Here is a 24,986-nt window from a genome sequence, read left to right as displayed (position 1 = left end):
CCTAGTGTCCCTTTAAAGTGGTCTGTCGACGATGAGAGACTACTTGAAGCATTAAAAATTATTTGAATTCACTAATTTGCTGCTGTATGTTAATTCGACCTTTTGGATAATTTGACTAAATCTTGTGGTGCTTCACAAGAGTCAAATGTATGCACATAAAAATTTTTAAATAAAAAAAGAAAAAGAAAACTGGAATTATATAAGGGTTTTTATGGTATTCAAAGTGGCCGTACGGCAATCAGAGGGCCAAAAATTTAACCTAGCTAACGAGAACAAGGGCACAGGGATAATATGAATGGCGTAGCTCTGCTCACGACAACGTTCACAACACTGCACACGTGGATTCACAACACTGCACACGTGAAAATTGAGTGAGGCCCCATGTGGCATTGAAATTTCAGATGCCATTATATGCTGGTTCTATGAACAAGATGGCGGTGCTGCGGGGAATGTATACCGCAGAAAGGCCACGTGTGGCCTTTCTGCGGTATACATTCCCTGTTAGTACAAGTTATTTGGGATATGTGGGAACGATCTAAAACTTATGTGATGCAGATAGAGAGAATGGCAAAGAACAAAGTGCTCACAGAAAAAGCTTGAAGCCCAGCAGCACGTGGCAAGATGGAATCGACCAGCCACCAGAAGACATGCAGATCATACCAGACAGACATGTTTAGACATGCAGATTTAATCATAACTAATTACATGCAAACTGATGGTTACAAGCAAAGTGGTTTTTCTTCTTTTTCACACATAGTTATGTCTTCCAGATGCTTATTTGTCAAAAATTAATCAAGACGCATATTTCGCAATGGCAGAGATCGAGAATTCTCTCACTGCAAAGAAACATAGTTGTAAAATACAAATTCAAGGAACGAAAGTACCTCGCAGATACAGTTTACAAGTAATTTGGCTACCCAAAGGTGGTTGTTGCTACAACTGCCATTTTGTCTGCATCACTGCTACTGTCATTCATCCTTTGCGCATGTCTCCTGCTTCTCATCAATGCCCCTTTACCTCATGTCCACGCTTCTTTCACGGCTTTCTGTTTGGATGCTGTATGTGGATGAGCTTCAGTCCCTTCACACAGCTTCGAAGAACCTCAGCAATAACACCGAAGGCAAGCACCACCAGCTAAGCTAGCTTTGCATGTATACTACAGGTGCACAAAAAAATGTCACATGACCAGTGCACAAACTGTCAGCATGCGATTGTGCAAACAATGGAATGGATGGAGTCGGTGGAATCAGGTGCAGTGCACTGACAAGTAGACAGTCTAGTCAGGCTATGGCCCTCCAAATTCCAGGCGCCTCTTTGCTGACTGATTGCATTCAAACTGCACTATGCCAACAGTGGGTGCATGCAGAACAGTGATGTCAAGTCATGTTAAGCATTTTCCGCACTTTCATCCGTCTTGTAGATTGGCCCTTACGCACAGACAGTAACAGATGGAAACCACCAGTCACAAAGACTTCTTTCTGGGGTTTTAAGTGCCAAAACCAGTTCTGATTATGAGGTATGCCGTAGTGGAGGGCTCCGGATTAATTTTGGCCACCTGGGGTTCTTTAACGTGCACTACAACACAAGAACACGGGCGATTTTGCATTTCGCCTAAACGCCCGTGTGCTTGCGTTGTAGTGCACGTTAAAGAACCCTAGGTGGCCAAAATTAATCCGGAGCCCTCCACTACGGCGTACCTCATAATCAGAACTGGTTTTGGCACATAGACAAATATCCTTAGATTTTCTAGAGGAACACAGCAAATTAACGAAGAGACTCAGGCTAGTTTGTAATTCACGAGTGTGAAATGCATAAAAGGAACAGACATGACTAAAAGAGATGTCACTTTTTGTCATGCTCCTTTTGCCACCATTTCCTGTACTTGTTTGCATAAAAGGTGAAATATCAATATAACAAAACCCGATATAACGAAACAATTTGCCGCTATTACCAACTTTGTTATATCGAAGTTTACCTGCATTAAAATGTTGATAATCTCTACCGAAGGCAAAATGACAATAATAAACTCTACCACCAGTTACATGCAATCAAACCCAGTTAAAGTATGAGGCGAAGTTAAGGAAAAGCCTTATAAGATGTGTAATTTTATTTAAGAGGGGACGTGGCAATGAAACCCTATTTCATTATTTATGAAAAAAAAAACAAGTTTGGTATACAGATGTAATTTATCATGCTGACATCATAAAATAAATCGGTTTTGAGCTATGTGTATAGTTTGAGTTACAATACTTGACGGCCTCTAATAGTCATCCCCTAATTAATAATTAGACATAAGTTCGTCAAGATTTTGATCTCTATGTTCACAGGCCCATTCTGTGCTAAAAGCTATTCGGTGATTTTTTTACTGCTCAATGAACACGAAAAAATAGTTACAATTTCCTATGAATATTGTCTTACTAATGAGTTTTGCAAAAGATGAATTGTAGAAATGCTAATGACATGGAGATAATATCGGAGAGCTTTATAGCAACATTGCAAAAATAGCTTCGAACACCTAAAACCCACCGGAGTCTTTTGCGTGAGTGAAGACATTATCTTCGCATCAGTTTTATGCACCTTGTTTCTTTTAATGTGTTCACATTCTTAGGCTACTTCACGCACTTTCTAGGGGATAACTATCTGTGAATCTATGTTGGTATCAAGGTAGCTATGTATGTTTGTATCTAACCACTTTCCTGCCAACTTGTGACACTGGGTAGTCAACGGTCGAATGGCTAGCGCATAGGGCTACTGTGCTGAGGTAACAGGGTTCGAAACCAACCATCAGACCAACTTGAGCCACTGAGTATGTGGCAATCTGTACATGTGTCGCTATTCAACGACCCTCTTTTACGCCGACATTGGTCACTGTAGATGCGAGACTGGGTAGGTACAGCTGTTCAAGGACTCTTTGACACTGACTTGGAGTACTGGGTATGTGCCAGTAGGTGTGTGCCGCTCTTCAATGAACGTCTTTGCGTAACTAACTTGGGTAACTAAGTATGTGCCACTGCAAATGTGCCACTGTACAATGACGAAAAAGATCCCTTAAATTTCTCCAATGCCAAGCACAAGAACAGCAACCCGAAGCATTATGTAGCAGGTTATGCCATGAATGCACTGGGTATATGCCGCTCTTCAATAAACCTCTCGTCAACTTGAGTCACTGAGCATGTGCCAATGAGTGTGCAGCAAACGAGTGAATAATTCTCAGCATCCGCAGGCACCGGCGCACCAAGCTTCTCGTCTTGCACGCCACACGCAGACTTTTCGGCAGTGCGACTAGATGGCGCAGTGTGTCCAGAAAGAAACGTGAGAGGGGAGTCCAGTTGCCCCATGATGCATTTCTCAATGTTTCCACAAACCGGTGTGCCATGCATATCGGAGGCCATGCACTGACTTCATGGTGGCGGCGCTAGATGGTGCCTAGGTGGCGCTGAGTGTTCTTAGGGAAGCGTGAAAGAGGAGAGTCCCACTGCAGTACATGCCTCATCCATAACTAATTTCAACAATGGCAATACATAGTGTCGCTATATTGATTCAATGCTAACGCAGGGGTGGGACTGCCCAAAGTCATTTTGGAGAAATTTTTGGAGCAAGTAAAATTGCATTTTGGAGCAGCTTGGAGCAGACAAAATTGCATTTTGGAGCAGCATGGAGCAGAGTAAATTTCATTTTGGAGCAGCTTGGAGCAGGCCAATCTGAATTTTGGTGGAATAATGGAATATGGCAGCGCACTTCGAAACCACGATGAAACAGAAAATAACCCAACACAAAGCGCATAGTAGAAGCAGCCTTTGTAGCTGCAGAGTACTAGAATATGGAAGAGTGGTTTGAGCGGCGGCACGGCGCATGTTTTCCTGTAAAGTGGAAAACATTGGTAGAACTACAATCGAACTATATTCCCGCGCTGACGCTCATGATGATAGCAGAAAATGTTCTCAAACAATCCAGTCCAATCGACGCGCTACCATAACTTCTGGGTCACGACATATCACCGCAGACCCAGAGAGCCGCAATCAACCCAGAGCTGGTATGACGTAAAACTATTCCAATCTGTCTTTATTGCGATAGCAGTTATATGGACACTCCAGGCACATTTCTGTTGTTGTCGTCGCCGTGATGTCCTGTATAGAGTCCAAGGGCGATAACATCGTCGCCACACACCCTGTGCTCTATGTGCGAGTGAAAGCATGCGAGGGTGAGCCGACGATGGCGGCTCAATCTCGCGCACGCAAGGGAGGAAGTAAGCGGGGAGGAAGTGCGCCGTTTTCGGTTGCGCTCAAGGCACCGTGTGGGGAGAAAAGGGAGGGAGGGGGGGAGAGCGGGGGGCGTTCTCCGGCTGCTGCTGCGTATGGCGCTGCGCATTCACATAATCAGTGTTCCTCTTTTTTCGTCCCCCTCTCCCCATGCTATATAATCAGCTACCTTTGACTTCAATAAACAATTGCAAGTAGCGCCTTGTCCTGTTTGTGTTCCTTCTTAGTGTGCCGTCACTGTTGGCGCTTTATCTTTTGAAAGCTGTATACTAATTTGCTATTGGAATCAATGCTTCACCTATCGAGCGAAACTGCGAATTTTTATTTTAAATCCGCCATTAGCCCTTCGTGATATGCCAAAATGGCTCGGGCCTCGCCCATATGAGTCTAAAAACAGACTGGAATACTTTTACAGAATACTGGCCCTGGGGACAGAGACGCCCACCCGCTGAACCCGCTGCAGCACGCGTCTCCCAAATATCTAGTTCACTTGCAGTGCCCTCAGCCTACTTTCCATTGTTTTCAGCCTCAGCTAGGAAACGCTGCGCCACTCGACCCACTCAAACATATTCTAGCACTCTAAATACAGCCGCCCTGGCCGTTCTGACAGCAGTGACAACAACCGGGAGTGGCCACGCGCGCCAGCCACTTGCTGGAAACGCCGAAAGGCACACTGCTATAAGTGTGAAAATCACGAGAAACTGTGAAGGAGGCGCTTTCGTGCGGTCTGCGGAATGTGAACAGGGCTGCACTCTATTTCGGAGAACGAATCCGCTCGCTGTTCGCGGCCACTGCCAGAGTACACATGCCGAAGCCGCTCTCGCGCAGCATGGCGCGCAACTTCAGTCATTTTTCTGCGTTTGGTGCACTTTGGCGCACGAACCTGCATTTGTATCAAAATAGCGCAATAGGCGCAGGAGTCCCACCACAGCTAACGCATTGCTATCAACAGCCATCGTGAGAGGGGTTCCACAGCAATCTTTTTAGTGCGTCGTGCATCCTTTTCAGCAACCTGCTGCAGAGACCATGATATTGGGCTGTATCCCAGTTGTGATGTGATTATCTGCAGTGATCTTTCAGATCTTTATATCTGCATTGAAACAGCAAAGTGCTTCCACCACAGAACTTCCAACACTCAGGAATGAGGAAAAAGGACTTCCTGACTGTAACGACTAATCATATTGTTCAGGGACTTACAACGTTTTGACTTTTGCGTTGCTGGCATCTTTCCAGGAGCTCTTTTGAAGACAGGTGCTTGCATATCGGCTGGTGTGTTGCCCGAACATGCACAGGAAACTGCTGCCTGTGCGCAGTGGCTGGTTCACCTGAGACCGTAGCAGAGTTGAACTTTCACCAAGAGTTTATTCCAAGGGCATTCCAAGGGGGCAGTGTTCATGGTGCAGCTCATCAAGTGACGATGTGACATGGTAGAATGTAGCCACGATGGCCTTTTGCATAGCAGACGTAGTGTTGGTGTTATCCTTTAGAGTTCAGCCACAATAGTGTGCGAGTTTTTTTTATTAAACCCTGCGTCAGGCATCCCTTCCCACTCATGCTATGCTCAAGATACTTGCTCTTGTTCTTTTTAACAAGATTGTGCAGTGCAGTGTCTATCCTTTTCTTGACATGGAGTCCACTTTTGTTTCTGTATGTATATAATAAATACATACATTTTATCTTCGCTGAAGGCAATGTAGGTGCAGCTACCCCCATCACAAAGGATATTTGTGAACAACGAACTAGGTGTTTTCGAAGCAAATGCTCAAACTTGGTTTTTGCTGCAGTTATTTCCATTTGGCCTGCATTTGCCTCAGTGTTTTTTGGCATTGGCGCCAATAATCTTTATACCACCTTGAGTAAGTGCTGCCTTCAGGTTTGGGGTCAAGAGCACAGCCATGACAATACATAATTAGAAAGGACACATTCTCGCCAACGAAAGCAAGTGCACAGGATGATCACTGCATGTTCAAGGCCGCCATCTTTGTGAAATACTGTACGGTGGCCCCTAGTTCCGGACGCCGTTCATAGGAGCGCGGTTTCTTTTCGTAGCTTCGAGCGACGCGTGGACGAGGACGTTGCACAACCTTGCCGTGGGCCGAGAACTTTTTACTGTCGGCACTGACAACAGCATGGAGCAGTGCCAAGTGATGTGATGTGCATTTCCCGCATATCCCGCTTTTGTCTGTCGTGCAGATTGGCCTTAATGGGAAGACGATAACCCACAGAAACCCAATGCCACAAAGACGGTAAAACCATCCTGTTCTCTGGAAGAAAACTGGAAAGCAATACTTTCTAAGCAATAGATGATTGCCATTAAGCAAAGTATGGCCCACTATCAAACTGAAAACTACGTTGGTATTTAGGACAGCTTTGCTATTTCTTCAGCTTCAGAGGGAAAAAAGTACTTAATTCTACGATAAAAAACATTTTCTGACCTTTGTATACGAACTGAGTTATCAATGTGTGCATTTGGTGTTCCCTTTAATAAGAGTAGAGCATACTATACATCTCCATTGATAGGTACCTAAGTTACTGATAGCTGCAATGATTCTTGCTAAGTATTAATGTGATTAGCCTCCTGAGCATATGCAGCATTGTTACTTGCACAAAATTTGAAGCATAAAAGTTTGTGTTAAATTTTTTGATACTCGATATTCAATTCGAAATCTACTATTCAGTAATCGCATACCCCTACTTATTACTTGTTTGAACTGAATATAGGTGTGAAAAAAATACAGGAAAGTACCGGTAAACCTCAATATATCAAAGTCAGTAAAATTGCCAAGTTACTTCGTTCTATCGAAATTTCGTATTGAAATTAAATAAGTACAGTCGCAGATCAATTTCTTGTACATGGAAGGGGCCGCAAAATTTTTGAAATTACAGTATAGACCACTTATAACGTAACCGTTTATAGTGCAGAACTGGCGACAACGCGGCCTTTTCTGACTCCCGTTTACCCTCCCATAGAACTCCATGTATACACATACCGCTTACAGTGCAGCCGCGTGAGACGAAATACCGGTTATATTGCGGCTTCCGCGGGAAAATCTCGCCGACAAGAGCGGCAGCGAGCACGCTTCTCAACAAGGTGCGTGCTCCCAGCCGACGTATGCATTATTCAATGCAATCAAACTCTCGTTAATTCGGACTTATTTGGCCGCACATCAGTTAATTCGGACTACTTTCGGAGCTCGGTGAGCGAGGAGCACCGCAAATGTACGACGCAAAAGAGCAAGAACGGCGCTAGCGTCCAACCGAAATGAAGCGGCGGAGTCCGCATCGCCAAAGCCACCAGTTGAAATCGTACGTGAATGACAGCAACGCGGAACGCTTCGAACATATTTGTGTCTTTAAACCTGTATTCTTGCATTTACCGCCGCGCATGACACTGCGTTGGCAGCGGGCTTTCGTAACTGCGTAGTCGTCATCCACGATCGCGTCAATAGCGGCCGCGGTTTTCTCCGCAGCAGTTGCGGCGAACAGTAGTTTCGTTCTTACTCGGTACGCGTGTCGGCCGCGTGCCTAAAAAACTGCATAGTCATTATCGATGATCGCATAGATAGCGACCACGGTTTGGACTGCAGGTGTTGCAGCGAATGGCAGTTAATTCGTCCAGACTCGGTGCGTGCGTTGGGCGCGTGCCTTCAGCACCACAAAGTCGCCGTTCATAATCGCGTCGATAGCGGTCACGGTTTTTTCCGTAGCGGTTGCGGCAAACAGTTGTTTCGTTTTGACTCGGTGCAAAGCTGTAGAGCTTGAAAAGCAACGGCTACATCGCGATTGTGTTTTTGCCAGCTCACTGGCGAAAACGCAATCGTGATGTGCGCATGATAGTACAAAGCGTGTCTACATGCTTGGTCTACATGTTTTGCATACGTGCAGGGCTTGAAAATCGGTGTTTCGGTTATAGTGCGGTACCGCTTATAGTGCAGATATTTGAAACTCCGGTGACTTACGTTATAATAAGCGGTCTACACTGTATTAGGCAATCGAAAAAACCTAATTTGAATGAGAAACAAATATATTTTGTTGAATTTGAGAGGCGGCGACGAAAGATACTGTTTTATGCCATGTCGACAATATCTTCAAATCAGCAGTATGAATTAAGCGAAATTGCAGTGGCGTAAATCGGTACTTAGAACTTGATTTCGTTCGCGAAAACCTCATTCGAGCAGACATACGATCATCACAGCTTTGGAAGGGCCTTCTAATTTGACTACTCGGCAGTTACAATTTCAATTCAGTCCCAGTTTCGATCTCGAAAAGTTTGTTGAAGCGGAAATACCGAATAAAACACCTTCGTTATGGAGAGACTTTTTTTTGTATTACTTTCTATGGGCAGCTGACGGGGAATCGGAAAATCTTCGTTGTGGCGCAAATTTCGTTGTAGCGGCATTCGTTGTCGGGGAATTCGACTGTATTTTTTTCAAACACACAGGAATGTAATTTTTGCTGAAAAATGTTTTCTAATGAATTCCAAATCTAGTTAAAACAAAAAATCTAGTTTACTTGGCTTCATACTTCAACTCAAGTTATTCCTTATATAGAACAATTCGATCAAATAAGATTGCCTTGTACAACAAATCACTTGTAGCTTTGTAATGTAATCTACAATAAGTCGCATTTGTCAATTGACTGCCTTTTCACACATACATTAAATTGTACCAATATGGTCAAATAATACTGTTGCATGAATGGGCTTTGTAGCCGCTATGGCTGTTACTAGAAAACGTTTGTAAGCTTGAATTAGCAGCCTGCATCTAGTACACGCAGTCATTACTAAGAAAGCAGCTGCCATGCCATAGTAGACAACGCTCAACTTCATGACAGTCGTTAGCCGACACAAGGTCTACGTGCTGCATGCAGCATATGAAGAAGGGCTCTGCAAGTATTGTATGAGCTAAGCTTCGTAAAATATAAATCTTGCAGAAAGAGAGGTAGAGAGTGGAAGGGAAGGAGGCAGAGTGGTAGGATTTGTCATTCTCAGCATGTGCAAGCATGCCAACAGTGCTAAAGCAAGAGTAATAAAGCCAAAAACAGATGTGCCCAAAAGAAACTGCACCAGCCACCAAAAACAGCAGTACAGAGGTGACAAAAGAGCGCCCACCAGCAGTGGTAGCGCTGGCGAAAGGCCCTTTTCAAGGCGCATCTCCCGAAGGGGGTGGACCGCACATGTCGGCTGACACGCGGCAAAAGCCATCCGCACCTCGACCGTTGGGGTCAGCTGCTTGTATCAGGTCCCATGGAGGCTGGAACAGCCCTGACGGCAATGGTGTGCAGTGGGTAGAGTTGAAGTCCACCATGTGCTTGCGAGCCTGCGGGTGTGTCAAGGGACAAGTTGACATAACCAAATTTCACAAAACTTGGCAATAATAGTTATACTATACACTAAGTCCCGCAAGTAGAATCTGGGGAGCATGAGCATGCCAAAATAAAGGTTGAGTTAAGCATACAGTAATAGGTACTACATACTCGGAGCCAGAATGCAAAGACTGAATCAATTGTAGTTCAATTTCGGAACTGAACTAGTCATTTAAGGTGAAAAAAGAATGTTTCAGCAATTGTTCACTGTAGGCGTAGCATGTGCAGCACTTTATCATTGCTACCAGAATCATGGAACGTCAGTATACATGTGCAAAGAAATGGGTGCGCTGTTTCTTGTTCAATAATGTTGAACAGAACAATTTAGGAGAACAACAATTTAAGGACAGTTAAAAATTTTTTTCATCATTTGTTCACCGTACTTAACAGTATTCACTGCAGACTGGCCAGACTGACTATTATTGTAAGAAATGAACTCTCTCTTTTTGGTGCGCTTTTGACTTTGTGTCAATCATAAAACATAACGGGGCACATGGCGATGGGAGAAGGCTAAGCAGACTATGGGCAGTGCAGTCCATACCGTCAAGCATGCACGTGGCAAATTCCAAGCTTTCAACATTAAGAATGTCTATCCCATAGGTTTCACACGGCAGCATATAATCACATTAAATGGTAACTAACTTTACATAAGCACTTACCAACATAGCAAGTCCGAAAGGTAAGGGGGGGGTCCCAAAGCGCATATCTAAGCCATTTCATGCCAAGTGTCCCAGGCTTGACCATCTCAAATTTTCTTCTAAAAATCGTGGCTATTTATGGTCTTGTGAGGTCTTTTAATAAAATATTGTGCTGAAACTTTTTGCAACATGATGCACCGTTAAAATTTGGTTACGTACGTGAAACACTGTGTGCAAGAAGGTTATTTTGATATGTAGCGCTGCACAACCTTTCCTGTAGAACTTGTATGGTTGATCTACAATATGTAGCGGTATTGATGGGTAATTTCCATAGGGAACAGCTTTTAGGAGCCCCAATTTAAGAAAAGTTGTTGAATTGCCAGTTTTGCGCAAGGCATCCTGCGGACTGTTTCACAGACACTATGTCACTGCTTGACATGATTCAACACAGGACAGCACACGTACTATACTGTTATACCGTCTCTGTGTACACTCATAGCCATCTGTACTACGCCTGCAGATGTGTTGGTTGCCGGCTTTGTTCTCTACAGTAAGGGTTCTTAAACTTTCTAGCCATGGCGAACCCACGAGTGTGTCGAACATATGGTTACTGCTTGAAGCACCACGTGCCATAAACGACGTCTTCATGCAAACAAAGTCTTGGACGCACAAAAGTTATTTTTTTTTTAAACAAATGTGACAAATCACTCGTGCTGTGGAGTGGTCCTCGATATACCAATAGCAAAGCTAAGCTTAAATACACATAAACAGTAGTAACCCCGCGTGCATCGAACGCTTGTCCGGTGTTTTAAAGTAAAAACAGTGCAGTGTGGTAGCAAACCTGCCTGTATTGAAACTGCAACGCGCCAACACCGATGCACCTGAAACACCACACTACATTCTGGCATTTTATGAGCCAAAACCACTATATGATTATGAGGCACACAGTAATGGGGGACTCCGGATTATTTTGACAACCTGGAGTTATTTAACGTGCACCCAGTGCATGGTACACGGCCATTTTTGCATTTCGCCCCCATCAGAAATGATGCGACTATAGCCGAGATTTGATCCTGCGCCTTCGGGCTTAGCAGCGCAACGCCAAAGCCACTACGCCACCACAGCGAATGCCTGAACTACAAATGATGCCTGAACGCACCCCACATGTCCATTATATCCGGCGTTTATATGGCCAATATTGTCTTCTGTCATCAGAAAGAGTCAACCAGGCAGACGCCACTAAATTCAGCAGTGGCTCTCAGTTTGCAAAAATTCTGAGCCGATTCCTGCTCCCATGTTACAAAACTGTCCTTACAAGCACTCAGTGCGGCCACCGTGGGCCCGCAATTGCGCAGTGGCAATACTTGCACGCTGCTGCCACGTGGGTCCCGCGCTGACTATCGTAGTGCGGATGTGGCGCGCGATAGCTTCATTAAGGGGAGATGTGGGTTTTAGAAACAAAATTTAATTATTCAACATATGGTGCTGAAAACTTGCACATAAATGTAATGTTATGTGCTTATTTTGAATATGCAGTCTATTTTTGTTTATCTCGTCTGGTTTAAATTTTATGCTAGCTTCCTTTATATTATATTTGCCAAGATTTTCAAAATATCAGTTCCTGCAATTTCGCTAAATAAGGTAGCAATGAGTTCTGTATAATTCAAGGGATACCCTAAGACCATGGTGTAAGAAATATACTTCAGGTGTTGACACTCGCTGCCCGCCGCGGCGGAGCGCGCGCACAGATCGTGTTCACTGTAGCCACGCCGCATCGGCCCGAGCCGCAGCACCCCCCAAGCAGCTGCGGCTGGCGCATGTGCTACAGCCACGGTGTAGCTAAGGCACAAACGGCCGCAGCTGCGTGGGAACACTGCGGCTCAGGGGCCGAGCCATAACCTAGGCAACCTAGGCCATTGCATGCTGGCGTTTAAACGAAAGCTCGTCCTACCGGCGTGCCCGCTGGTTTTGCGCCGAACAAGTTCTGGTCACGCCGTTGGGCAGAGTGTCAACACCTGAAGTATATCTCTTACACCGTGCCTAAGACCAACCTTATTGCTCTGCCTTACCTAGAACAAGGATTGTGGGACTTCAAGGTTAAGCACCAGAAAAACACTCTTTCGAGTTCCAACTTCAACCTTGCAAGCACATAACATTACATATAAGTACAAGTTTTCAGCACCATACCTCGAGAATAAATATTTAAAAAATTTTTGGTCTACGACCCACCATCTCTCTTTAAACCTTTCGTTTCTGCTAAAAATGTACTCATTTTCTGTACTTTTATGTTTTACCATTTTATGTCAAGACACAGTGCTTGCAACATATACTGCGATACAAAAAAATATAGCCCAATCACTGGTGCTTTCAATGGATGTATAGCAGTAAGTTTCAAAAACAGCACGGCCGCCGATATGATGGAACTGCAGATAAAACCAGTAAAATTCGTTATTGATTTGATCGGGCATTGCTTAACGCATATAATTAACAATTGTCTTTCATATGCAGTCTTTCCTCGTTAAATGCAATGTGCAAAAATTACAGCAATTTACAAAAAAGGTGATACGAACGACCTTATGAACTATCATCCAATCTCAATTCTGCCAGTCTCTTCAAAAGGTCTTGAAAAAATAATTTTAACGCATTTAATTTCATTTACTGATCGCTACATGTTAACTGACTCGCAGTAGGGCTTCAGAAAAGATAAATCTACCAAGCTGGCATTGCTCACGCAAAAAGAACTAATATTTGAAATGTTTGAAAGTCAGAGCTTGGTCCTTGGCGTCTTTATAGATTTCACAAAAGCCATTCGATCATATTAATCACAATATACTTATTCAAAAATTGGAGCACAGCTTTCCCATGCATTCGAGGGAAAGCTCTGTCACTTATTTCTTCGTACCTACAGCATCGGTTGCAGTTTGTCATGATTAATGGTCACTCTTGTTCAATAAAGCCAGTTAATTTAGGTGTTCCACAGGGAAGTATTTTGGGTCCTTTTCTCATCGTTCTTTACATTAACAATATTGTTAACACTGATCCTACGGCCAAGCATATATTATACGCTGACGATACTAGCCTATTTTTTGCCGGCTCGGATGTCGCGTGCCTGTCTTTTCGCGCAAACGAAACACTTCATTGCATTCACTTGTGGGCTACAAATAATGAATTAAAGCTAAACATTAGTAAAACTAAGGCCGTTTTGTTTCAGCCACGAAACAAGTTCTGCGAACTCCCCCGACTATTGCTAAACGATTTCAAAATAGAAGTTGTGGGAAGTTTTAAAACGCTTGCTGTAATTTTCTCAAATAATTTGTCCTGGGATGCTCACATTAATTACCTGTCGAAAAAGCTGTCCAAAGTAATTGGTCTCATGCGTCGACATTGCTCTGCGTTCCCTTTTTCGGTTAATAATATTCTGTACAATGCTATATTTTCTTCCACGCTAAACTACGGTGCACTAGTTTGGGTAACAACAAAAGAAAATATAAAGAAACTTCTTTCACTTCAGAAGCGTGCAATACGCCTAGTTTTTAAAGCTCCTTACTTAACCTTTTAAGCGCCGCACCATTAAGTAGTAGTCAAAAAACTGAAATAAATGTTGATAATTTGCATTGGTCTTCTAAATTAACTATGATAAAAAATACAGCTGCATTCACAAAGTCTTAGTAGTTTTTTTCGGATGTTCCATTTTTGGAACATTGGCGTTTCCTATATGAAAAACACAAATTTTGTCTGGAACAACTTTTATTGACTGTTAAAAGAGGATTGCTTACTCATGTTAACAGAAGAATAACTATTTGCGTCGTACAAGGCCTTTCAAAAGTATAAATGTATATAAGAATGCTTGCAAAAATTTCTTTTTTCATCTTACTTGCTGTAGGTAAGTGAACACTTCACAAGCCATGGTATGCTGCAAAGAATTTCATGTGCAGACGCTTTTTGCACTGCTGACACTGGTTCGGCATATTTTTCTTGCACTCTGCCCACTTCCCCCGAGTCGCTGAGATGATGTAGGTGCCATCAGTTTTCCTATCCTTCCGGATCGGATGAACCCGAGGTCCAGGCCGCACACTGATTCTCTGCTTGAGGTGCAGCAAGGACATGACGACGTCCTGCCGAAATGCTATGTGCGTCATGGCGGCATCAGCTCCTTTGTGAAGCTCACAGTGAAGAAGCCATCCTGCGACGACACCCGTGTTCAGACCATTGCTGAAAAGGTTCCACCACCATTTTTTGCTTCGAAGTCTTCGGTGATAACTTCTGAGGAGGCGGTCACGAACATTACACCCCCATGCCCTCATTGTATTTTTTTCGTCAAATATGGTTGAGGAATGTCTACCCTTTTGTTTGCGCATCTTGAGAAGCGTTTTGCAGTTCCAAGAGGCTCATGGCGGAGGTTGTTTGAAGAAACTGTGACTGCATTGTCGTTCCACCTGCATGTGTAGACCACCCCGTCACACTTGTAGTGGAAAGTGCCTCTTTCCTCTCTTCCGACGTCATTCAAGCTCTTCAGTGGACAACCACCGGTTATTGTATCTCGTACAGTCCCCGTCACTCGAATCCCCTGGTCAGCCTGTTTCGTCAGGAGACTGTGTGAAGTGAAAAAGTTAGACTTCGTGCTGTTCAGGGGCGGGCAGGACAGATGCCATATTGCTAACAACTCTCAGCCCGAGAGGCGCCTTCTCGTTTTTCTCGTTTCTCCCGCAATATATTTCCATTGCCTAGGGGTACCCATTCGAATAGCCCATCTTCCATATCTTATACCGAAATCGAATAGCTTTACCGCGAATGAACATTATTCACGAGTGGTGGCCATAATAGGGTACCATTGACTTGTCGATGCAGAGGCTTTCGTGAAACACTTCAAACTGGCGGAAATATTCGGAGATTTCGTCGTAAAACGGCTGCACCTTACCCATCTTCTCGCCTGCTCTGAAATGAGTGTTGCCCACTACATGAAAAAGCCTTTTCAGCTGCTGGAACCTATTGCGGGCCATCACTGTCGCAACTAAAGGCACACAAAGGTCTTCTGCGGTGCTCCAATACGAGTCCTGAGATCACTCAGATGGAACTGAGTGATATCCGCTCAAAAGCAAGAGAACGAAAAAGAAGAAAAACAAGGTGAAATGCACGTGCGAATCTACGCTGCTTTTGACACCGTAAAACGCCAATGTTCCAAAAATGGAACATTCGCACAAAACTCTAAAAATTGAAAACTACAGTGTCTTTAATCTTTTTTATTTTTTTGCCCCAGTAATACCTAACCATATGCCGATACTTTAGTTCTGCTTTGCTCATTGAACATTACTTTTTTCCTGCGAAATAATTCCACAAACGTATGGCGCTGAAGAAACGCAAAATATGCCTATTTGTGAGCATTTATCCAAATACTTCTAAATAGGTTGATAATAAAAATTTTAATTGCTAAGTTTTTTACATGTATCAGTAAGTATGCGAAAACAAAAAGAAAGAACTGCGATAGATGTGGAAGAAAATAAAAAAAGTCACACAGAGGGCATGCTCAAAAAGTTTAAGATTGTTAATGTACAATGTATGAACAATTTCAGACTACTTCGACAACATAAGCTGGAAATAAATAAGAAAAATTACCTTCTGTAATCACTGGCGAGGTTTAAAAGAAATTCCCCTACATACCACACACGCTATCCCAAAACATGGAAAGTTGACAAATGCCGCACGACCTATGGTAAGCAAATGCTAATTACACATTACCTAACTTATTAAATGAGTTGGCCAAAAATGGCACAGATGTAGAAATGATTTCTTTTAATGAGCTTCGAAGCTAATATGTATAACTCTTCAGCGTTTTACCTTTTGTTGAAACATTAATTGTGTTTTCTTCCATTTCTGATTCAGTGAATTTTCACAATACTTTTTGTATATTTTATGGAATTTCTGTATGCACATATTTGCCCACTGTCTGCATTTTCGTATAGTTTTCTGAAGTTTTTTGCGTTTCCTGCATATTGATTTTCTTCTGTACATGTATGGGACTGATACCACTGTATGCCATACCCAGTCAAGCCTTCTTAGGCTTTTTGTCCGTGTTCCAAACATCTGAGAGATGTTGAATAAAGCTGAATTGAATTGAATAACTGCTCAGACAGTTTTCGAGAATTCGTATGAGAAACTTCAAAGAAGCACCTCAAGGAACACGAAGTAATAATGTGCTATTTTTAGTATAAATACTGAGTCTAAGTACTTATATATAAGTAGCACAAGTAAAAAAAATGAAATATAGAAAATATGCACCTGGTTCCTAGTTCCCAACTTTGTATGTTAAATCAGGCAAAAAAATTATTCTGCAGATTTCGTGGTGTCAATACTAGCCATAGTGATGCCCATGCCATGCGAGAACACAGCAGCTTTGCAAATGTGAAAATAGGCAAGTTCCTATAGTATAGGGAGCAGCTGTTTTTACTCATAGCAGCAGGTACCCGATTTGTTTTTACTGCATTTTTTTAGGTTAATGAAGCAATGTTTGTCAGTTGAGGGAGCATGCAAAAGTTTTCTCATACTTGATTACTGCGTTCGATCAGCTATTCTCTGCAAGCAAGGTGGTCTAGTGTGCATTGAACTGGCGCTGGAGCCTCCACTTCCTTAGTTCGTTCCTGTACAGTTGCTTTACAGTCATGTGGAGTGTTGCACAATATGAATAAGAGCACTTGCACAGGTGGTGTTCAAAATGTAAGAGATTAACAGCTACTCAAGCTTCAGTCGAAGGTTAGTCTGAAATGAACTGTGTGCTCTTGTACGAGTGAAAACCCCACATGACAGGAAGGATTGCTCATAATAATTTGTCATACGCTGCCAAAACGCTGATGGATAAAAGCAACCCACAGTGGGGAAAGTTGCACTTGATATTAGTCGAACACAATTATCAAAACAACACGCACTCATAAGCATCTACTGTTGTTTAAGACAACATCGTTAAAACAGCCTATATATTGCATCAGAAAATTGACAAGCTGAGAGAAGCGCCTGTCTTCACTACTGCCGTCATTTAAAAATTATGTTGCCGGGTGGAGCAAAGCACAAATTTTGAGTCTTTTTATAGAAGTGCTAGGAACACTGAAGGCTAGTTTTGACGATATCTCCTGTGGAAGTTATTTTTCTGGACTCCCCAATTTGCCAAAAATAGTCAAATCCGACAAATATTTAAAGTTCAGTCGTCATTTCAGATGGTGCATGTTGCTAGCAGACGAATTCTGACAGAAATGTTTAACAATGCATAGAAAAACTTTACATCAAATTGATCGATTTCTTTAGGCGCAGTAATGAAAGGGTTAAATCCAAGATGCAATGCAAAATTTCATCTCTACATTAGCAAATTCTGGAAGAGGATGGAAGGAAAACGGGATGGGGGAGGATTCGTTCTGACTGCCCACAGAACACTAAATTCTGGTCGCGGTTCTAAAGCTGGTTTCAGGAAACCCAGTTTTAGAATCACTGCTCTAGGGAAATACACAACTAAAGAACAAACACCACATAAATAACCTCCCTCCAACAAATAAATACCTTCAAGCGCCATCATTCCTTTAATAAACCAAATTCATTTCTTTGGTACTTTCTGCCATTTTAAAGTGTATAGTCTTCTTTGGTTCTTTCGCCTGTTTTAGTACTCAAAAGGGCACAGTTTCTAGCCAAGCGATCTTTTTGGGGTGCATGAGCTGTCACGCAAAGCTATGTGGCATCTGAAGGTTTAGATGCTGGGTCACAGTGATGGTGGCACCGTGTCACATTTTTTCGCTGATAAATATTTTTTTTTTTGCCTTATGGTCCATGCTCTCGAAATTTAGTCTGCTTCCCTTGGTAATACACATTTCAAAGCCATATATTTGCAAACGTATTTGTGACTATTTTCACTGTTCCTATGGCACTCAGTGGTTACAACTTCTACAATAACCTATTTTGGTTCATACAGCAAATAGTCTTAAATTATTTTACTATGAGGTGTAGTGAAGGACTCTGGATTAATTTTGACCACCTGAGGTGCTTGACCCTGCATGGCCGTTTTTGCATTTCACCCTCATCGAAGTGGCCGCAGCGGCCATATTTTTTCAATGTTAAGTTGGGAGGAAAGTAACATAAAAGTAATCAATTACTCTTTAGTTATTCCTGAATTACTTTAGTGCAGCAGTAATTGTTCACTGTAATTGATTACATTGGTGAATGAAGTACTTGTAATTGGCCACTTCTGTAATGTGTACAAGTCTGACCCAAAGCAAAGTACACAAGCGTTACAGCGTTCCACCCTTATCAGAATGTGGCTTCCACTCTAGCAAAGATGATCACACCTCAGTGGACTCAATGAGCACAAATGAAAAATGTTTGTGCAAGTACCATTATGAAGTAATGACGTGCATTGTTACCACTAAACGTGCATCGTTATCCACTAAAGTGACAGGTGCCACGCTCTCATGAAAAAGGCAGATTGCATGCCGTATGCATAGCACAGAACAATACAACTTGGCTGAGATGTTCACTAATCCACACTCAATTCGGGTCCATGTGTTCACTTGACAAGCTCAAGAGGTGGTTTAGGGCTCCTTTAAGATCACAGACCAATTTTGACCTTCTAAATAACTAAAGCAACTTCATTAAGGCTGCTTTCATGCTAACAAAGTTTACATTACTGCCGTAACTCCATAATTTTAAAATACCAAAGCAACTTCATCGGGGCTGCCTTATGCTAAAGCAGCTACTTAAAGGGCGAGGCGGATCAAAAAACAGCAATTTTCATTAAAGAAATAGGTTTTGTGTTTTTAGTTGTTTCAGCAACATTGATCTCTCCTATTTCACATATGAAGAAATCAGAGCCAGAAATGACCGGGAAAAGTATAATAAACTCGTTTAAAGCACTCGAGGTGGCAAGAAAAGGCACAGATATGACATTTTCAAGCGCGCGATGCGTCAAACTGCGGTGTCGCACGCCATTAGGCTCGTGCAAGGTGGTAGGCCTAAGCTTTTTCTCTCCAAGTTTAGCTTTGCCACATCACAATCTCCCTGGGAAGTAATAATAATAATTAACAGAAGTAAACAACTTTTATAACTTTTAATCGCATTTTTCTCAACTTCATATTTTGGGCAAAACAAGGCATTTGTGCACAAAATTTTATGTACTTATTGTGGTCCAATCAAGACCACATTTGATGGGCGTAATTTTTAGGATATGTAGAATGCACTTATCTATGATTTCATGCAATCATTTTATTTTTTTAAGGATGAAAATTTTTAATGTACTCGGACACCAGCCACCGAATATGAAGCACCAGATACGAAATTCTCTTAAAATGTTGCCTGTAAAGGGAATCACATTATCTTGCTTATTAACACTCAGTGGAGTGTTAGGGATAAGAAAAATAATTTTGCACTACTCTATCATGCTAACTGCTAAGTCCAGCAGCTGCACAAACATGCACTGCTTCTCACTTATGCATGGCACTTAGGACATGAAAGCATCGAGATATCCTAAAACTTAATGTAGATTTTGAATGAAGAGATCAAGCTCTATAAGTGGTAGAATTTCCATTCACCCAGCATCATTATTTAAAAAGAAATGTTTCTGAGGAGCATCTCCCCTTAACAGGTAAAGATACAAAATTAGAGAACGGTGGAGTGACATGGTAATTCGAACGCAATGTTTCAATGATTCCCTTTCAGTGCACCATCAAAGCTCCAAAAGCTTTCTCTTCACTCACGCAATAATATTGTGGTGCTTAGAGATGTACTGATTTGGCTTGGGGTCAGCAGTGCTTGGACCTTAAACAGTGCAATTGCTTGAATTTAAGCACTCCCATCCCTCTTTTTACTCAAAGGGGTCTAGAAAAAAAAAAACGGTAACAGAAACAACACACAAGCAAATTTAGGCACATTGTATCTACAGGACACCGGAGTAAATGTTGAAGCAAAGTCTAAGTTATGCATTCCAAATTGCTTTGATTGGCCTAGGGACCATTTGATGTGAGATATTTGCTCCCCTCTCTTTATTCCCTTGCGCCTTCCATCTGTGCAGATTAGCCAATCAGAATTACCACTGGTTGACTTCCCTGCTTTTCAATACATCCCATCTCTCCCTCTTGTTATTGGATACCAATATGAGAGGAACTGGAGCAGTGAAATGAAGGACTTCATGTTGAGGGTCAGTGCAAGTGACTTTGCAGTGTACATCCTGGCCATTATAGGAAATCAACCCAAACAAAAGCACAGATGTTAAATCATTCACATAGTAGAAAAATGACACATGCAGCAAGAGTGTCAGTACTAATCAAAACCTACCTATTTCCAACTTGCTTAGGTCAATAACAAGACAATCTTTTATTTATCTATATTTATTTTTATGTATGCCACTAAACCAGGCAATTCCATATAGTGGAAACAGACTTGCAATAACTTGCCTGTGACAGGTAGTGCATATCTCTCACATCGAATGGATTACTTGGGTGGACCTTACTGGCTCGATAAATTGCAGTGTAACCCTAGCTCATTAAGACAGCTTTGCTAATTACTTTCTTAATTATTAACTTTAAGGCCATATCCCATATGTGGACTGATTCCGAAAAGTAATGAACAGTAATCCATTTAGCAAATATCCTGTGCTTACTTAGCACCAGTTCTGAGAGCTACGTCTTCTAATTCCGTTCTTCTTCTTTCTGGGGTTTTACGTGCCAAAACCAGTTCTGATTATGAGGCACACTGTAGTGGAGGGCTCCGGATTAATTTTGACCGCCTGGGGTTCTTTAACGTGCACTACAACGCAAGCAGACGGGCGTTTTTGCATTCCGCCTCCATCGAAATGCGGCCCCGCCACGGCCGGGATTAGATCCCGTGATTAGCAGCGCAACGCCTTAGCTGACTGATCCACCGCGGCGGGTCTTCTACTTCTGTTACAAAATACAGTGATGTTCAATTTAATGCTAATCAATACTGGAAAAATGCTGTGCTTATAAAAGTTAGCTAGAATATCAATGCATATCACCACAGATTTTGAGGCTGTATTTCTCTGAGATGGTAGGCCCACTAAAAAAGATTTTTTGTTTTTACAGAAGTTAGGGTTGAAATAATTTTTTTTTTTCAGAATAAGCATGTCTTATTTAACTTAATCAACTATTTAAACTGCAGAAAATGGTTCATTTTATTTTTTGGCAGGCAATTTTTGTCATAAAATGTGGTAAAAGTGCTAGTCGCGCCAGCAGTGATAAGTAACTAATGAATTGCTCAATTGAGTAAAGCTCTGGTGTTGATGCAGCTAAGTGTGGGACCTATGCAGTGAACTAGGATATATGCAATGTGATAAATATTAGGAAAGTAATGTTCAAAAAACTAAGCAAAGTGAAAAAAACTGCAAATTTGGACCAAAATTTATTTGCAAAATGCGCTGTAAATACAAAACTATTGCTTCAATTATGTTTGTTCTAGTTCATTGCACACATCTCTGTATGAGGAATGAGTGTGCAAAATTTTATATCAAAATATTCATTCAACAAAAAGTTATCAAGGTTTGCATATTAAGAGGTGGAGCAAAATCTTGTTTTGAGAAAAACGTAAAAAAAAAGAAAGAAAGAAAAAAATCTCACAAGCAACACAGAGGCCTACAATGCACCAGCTTCATAGCTAGAGCCCCCATGAGAGACAAGGAGTCTCCATTTGTTCGTGTGGCTGCTCGGCAACAACATAAAATGAAAAAGGTATTTTGAATAATATTTATATAAAAGAAATAGTCCATGATTTTCGGTTTCACATTACGAGGGTATGGGTTAGAAAACTCACTGTAACTCCCAAACTAATGGTGATAGGAAGATACTTTCTTTTACATGATGCTGAATGTTTGGGCCTACATAAAATGTAAAAAACAAAAAAATCCAGAAAATTGACTTTTGAAGGTGGCCTACCACTTTAGGCTAGTGCTGAGCAAACAATTTCTGCTAAATAAGTACTTCATTACTGCTTGGGTTCAATTCTGCAACTGCTAAGTGTGCCCTAAAAAGAATTTGAAGTTAATTAGTAAAAGCTTGCAAATTAGCTAACATAACCCTGTGATTTATTGTGTAAGCAACGTCTGTCTCCAAGTAATCCAGCTGCTTTATTAAATCTGTTTCCACTAAAACAAAAAATTGCCTTGTACTATAATAACAAAGCACACAGATGGAGCGCCACGTGCAACAGTCCAACGGAACAGTTTTATAGCAGAAACACTGAACATACTACACTAATCATAAATTAGTGGCAACTAATACTATCACAAGGCTGGTTTAGCAATGAAAGAATGCAAGGCATAAATGACATTACCAGGAAGAGTATCAGCTGTATCTTGACATCAACATTCAGGCCATCTCCTGAAAATAAGTAAATATTGAGAAAAGGTAAATTTTAATAGAAATGACATAATAGAAGAAGTACAGAATGCATGTGGTGAAGCAACAAAAGGCAAGGTCTGCACAGACATACTCAAATCAGCTGCTCATCACTATGCAAATTTGAACTAATTAATTTTCAGCATGCTTTTGAGTAAAAATTTTAAGTTTGAACACATTAACAGAGTAGAAGGATCAAATAAAATGCCTTTGTTTGACAGAAATAGCTACCATACGAATGTCCAAGCTGCACTCGCAGTGTTGGCATGCTATCCCAGAAACCCTTTACAAGTTGTGGTTCGCACTGCAGTGGTGTTTAGGTACATTCCACTATGCGCCTTACTGCCTTCACAACTCATTGGGTGATCTCGTTGTACAAATGACCGAAGAATGCTATGCTACTGCAATGCTCTTGTTGCAAGAAGACAGGGGCAGTATTCTTGAGCGATCACTTTCCAAGATTTCACATTACTCAGCACTGGACACGTCCACCTATACGGCCAACAGCCTTTCTGGCACTGCATACTTCGATGCGTCGAGTGCCGAGTTGTGCAAAAGTGAAATTATCTCCAACAGCAATCGCCCGAGAATACCACTCCAGGATGCCTGCGCAGCAGACAAACACCATCTGAAAACTGAGGGGTGTAAAAAGCTGCTTATCATGCTGAAAAGAGCCTTAACACCCACCCAGCCTTAACATGCCTCCCAGCCTTAACCCACCCAGCCTTAACATGCCTTATCATGCCTTAACACCCACCCAGCCTTTAAAAAAAAAAATGCTGCTGCATGAGTGACAAAGGCTGCAGTTTTACACATAATTGCAGACACCTAAACATACAAGTGTGTGCATGTGCGTGCATACATGAATGCACTCACCAGCTGTTTAAATCATTACTGTTTCCAATTATCGAAAATTCCGGACAAGATCACTTTTTCTGGCCGAGATTCATAGCAGTGGTGAGCATCAGAACATATGTGACAATTATGTTATTACTTAGCTTAAGCTAATTACTGTTTATTTACCATTAGGGGGCATGTTGTAAATACAGAACTGCAGTCAGCCAGCAGGCAAAGCATACTAATTCCCTAGGGCCTAGAAATCCTGTGTGTAGCGTCTGTTCCCAAAGTATGTGCTGAAATACATTGGCACTGCAGTAACATGCTTCCACACTGCAGAAAGATATGAACTGAAGTAGCAATGCATTTTGCTGCACATTCTGAGTCAGAATTTCTCTGCACTGGTTCTGCACAGAGGATTTTTCACTCATGGATGCATGCTTTGCTGAGTGGCTGATTTATATTTGTAATTATCACGCAAATTCTGCTGTCTGCCACTCCTATGATGGCCAGCAAAAACTAGCACAAACTATCATTAGTATGTCTTTACTACCCTGTTTATAATAGGAGACAGTCGTCATTAAAACACCCTATATGTAAAACACCAGGGTAAACACACAAGTCACAGAATAATGTACTAGAAGCTATTAAGCTCAGATGCGCACAATGCAACCCATCCAAGTGTGAGCTAGGAAGATGTCGAGAAAATAAATTAGCAATAAAGTTTCAGTCTGAGAAGGGGAATCCTTTCACATAGTGCCTAGGATATCTTCAAACCCCAATACTGGTCTTCATATTTTCAACAAGTGTACATGTATTGAGTGATAACTAAATTCAATTCAACAGCAACATATGCCCTTAAGTTAAAAAATTTTGCAAAGATGCTAGACTCTTTTACAGTTGAAACTTGTTATAATAAAGTTGCATCTAGGACAAAAACACCTCCATTATAAGCTGGAATTTGTTACATGCATATATTTATTACACGCCAACATCAGTCATAAACATATTGAATTTGCTTTGTTACATCCAATAATTTGTTATATTCTTGTTCATTATGTCGAGGCTTGATTGCATTCTCCAACATTCTGAACTGCAACATATGCCATTAAGTGAACAACTTTGAGTAGATGTTGGGGTCTCATATTCCCCAACATTCCGTCTTCCCCACAAGACAATTGTGCAATGGTGGGAACCATAATCATAGTTAACGCAACTACAAAGTGATGATGCTAATGCTCTACTACCAGGGCCACATGATGAAATTAACAAGAGTGCAAGGAGCAACTCGCTGACTTGAGGATGTTGGCCCACATGGAACTACAGTCGAACCCACTTATAACAATATTAAAGTGCCTAAAAAATCCCATCGTTATAACAGATAATTAACCTTTTTCCAATTCAACTATGCACATGCGCGTGCCCTCGCTCCCAGCTGCAGCCATGCTGTGCTACCATTACCCCAGGGCAAGTGTGCAAAGCAAGTGCGTGGTGATCCCTTGCATGATCTG

At 41.9% G+C, this 24,986-nt stretch overlaps 1 protein-coding gene across 3 annotated transcripts in view; it reads right to left on the bottom strand.

The window, feature by feature from the left end:
* Positions 1-24,986, bottom strand: part of LOC119436629 (phosphatidylserine lipase ABHD16A-like) — a 90,495-nt gene that overhangs the window by 6,091 nt on the left and 59,418 nt on the right. For 2 of the 3 annotated variants that reach the window (XM_037703549.2, XM_037703550.2), the window contains exons 19-20: positions 22,574-22,620; positions 9,370-9,577 (exon numbers count right to left, since the gene is read on the bottom strand). In XM_037703549.2, coding sequence (XP_037559477.1) covers positions 9,401-9,577; positions 22,574-22,620 — 224 coding nt within the window. In that variant the 3' untranslated portion in view covers positions 9,370-9,400. The remainder of the gene's footprint in view (positions 1-9,369; positions 9,578-22,573; positions 22,621-24,986) is intronic. The other variant, XM_037703551.2, reaches the window with a different exon arrangement.

Source organism: Dermacentor silvarum, chromosome 1 (assembly GCF_013339745.2).
Source record: "Dermacentor silvarum isolate Dsil-2018 chromosome 1, BIME_Dsil_1.4, whole genome shotgun sequence".
NCBI classification, from domain to species: Eukaryota; Metazoa; Arthropoda; class Arachnida; order Ixodida; family Ixodidae; genus Dermacentor; species Dermacentor silvarum.
The sequence above is the reverse complement of the archived record's forward strand: the minus strand, read 5'-3'. Positions and strand labels throughout refer to the sequence as shown.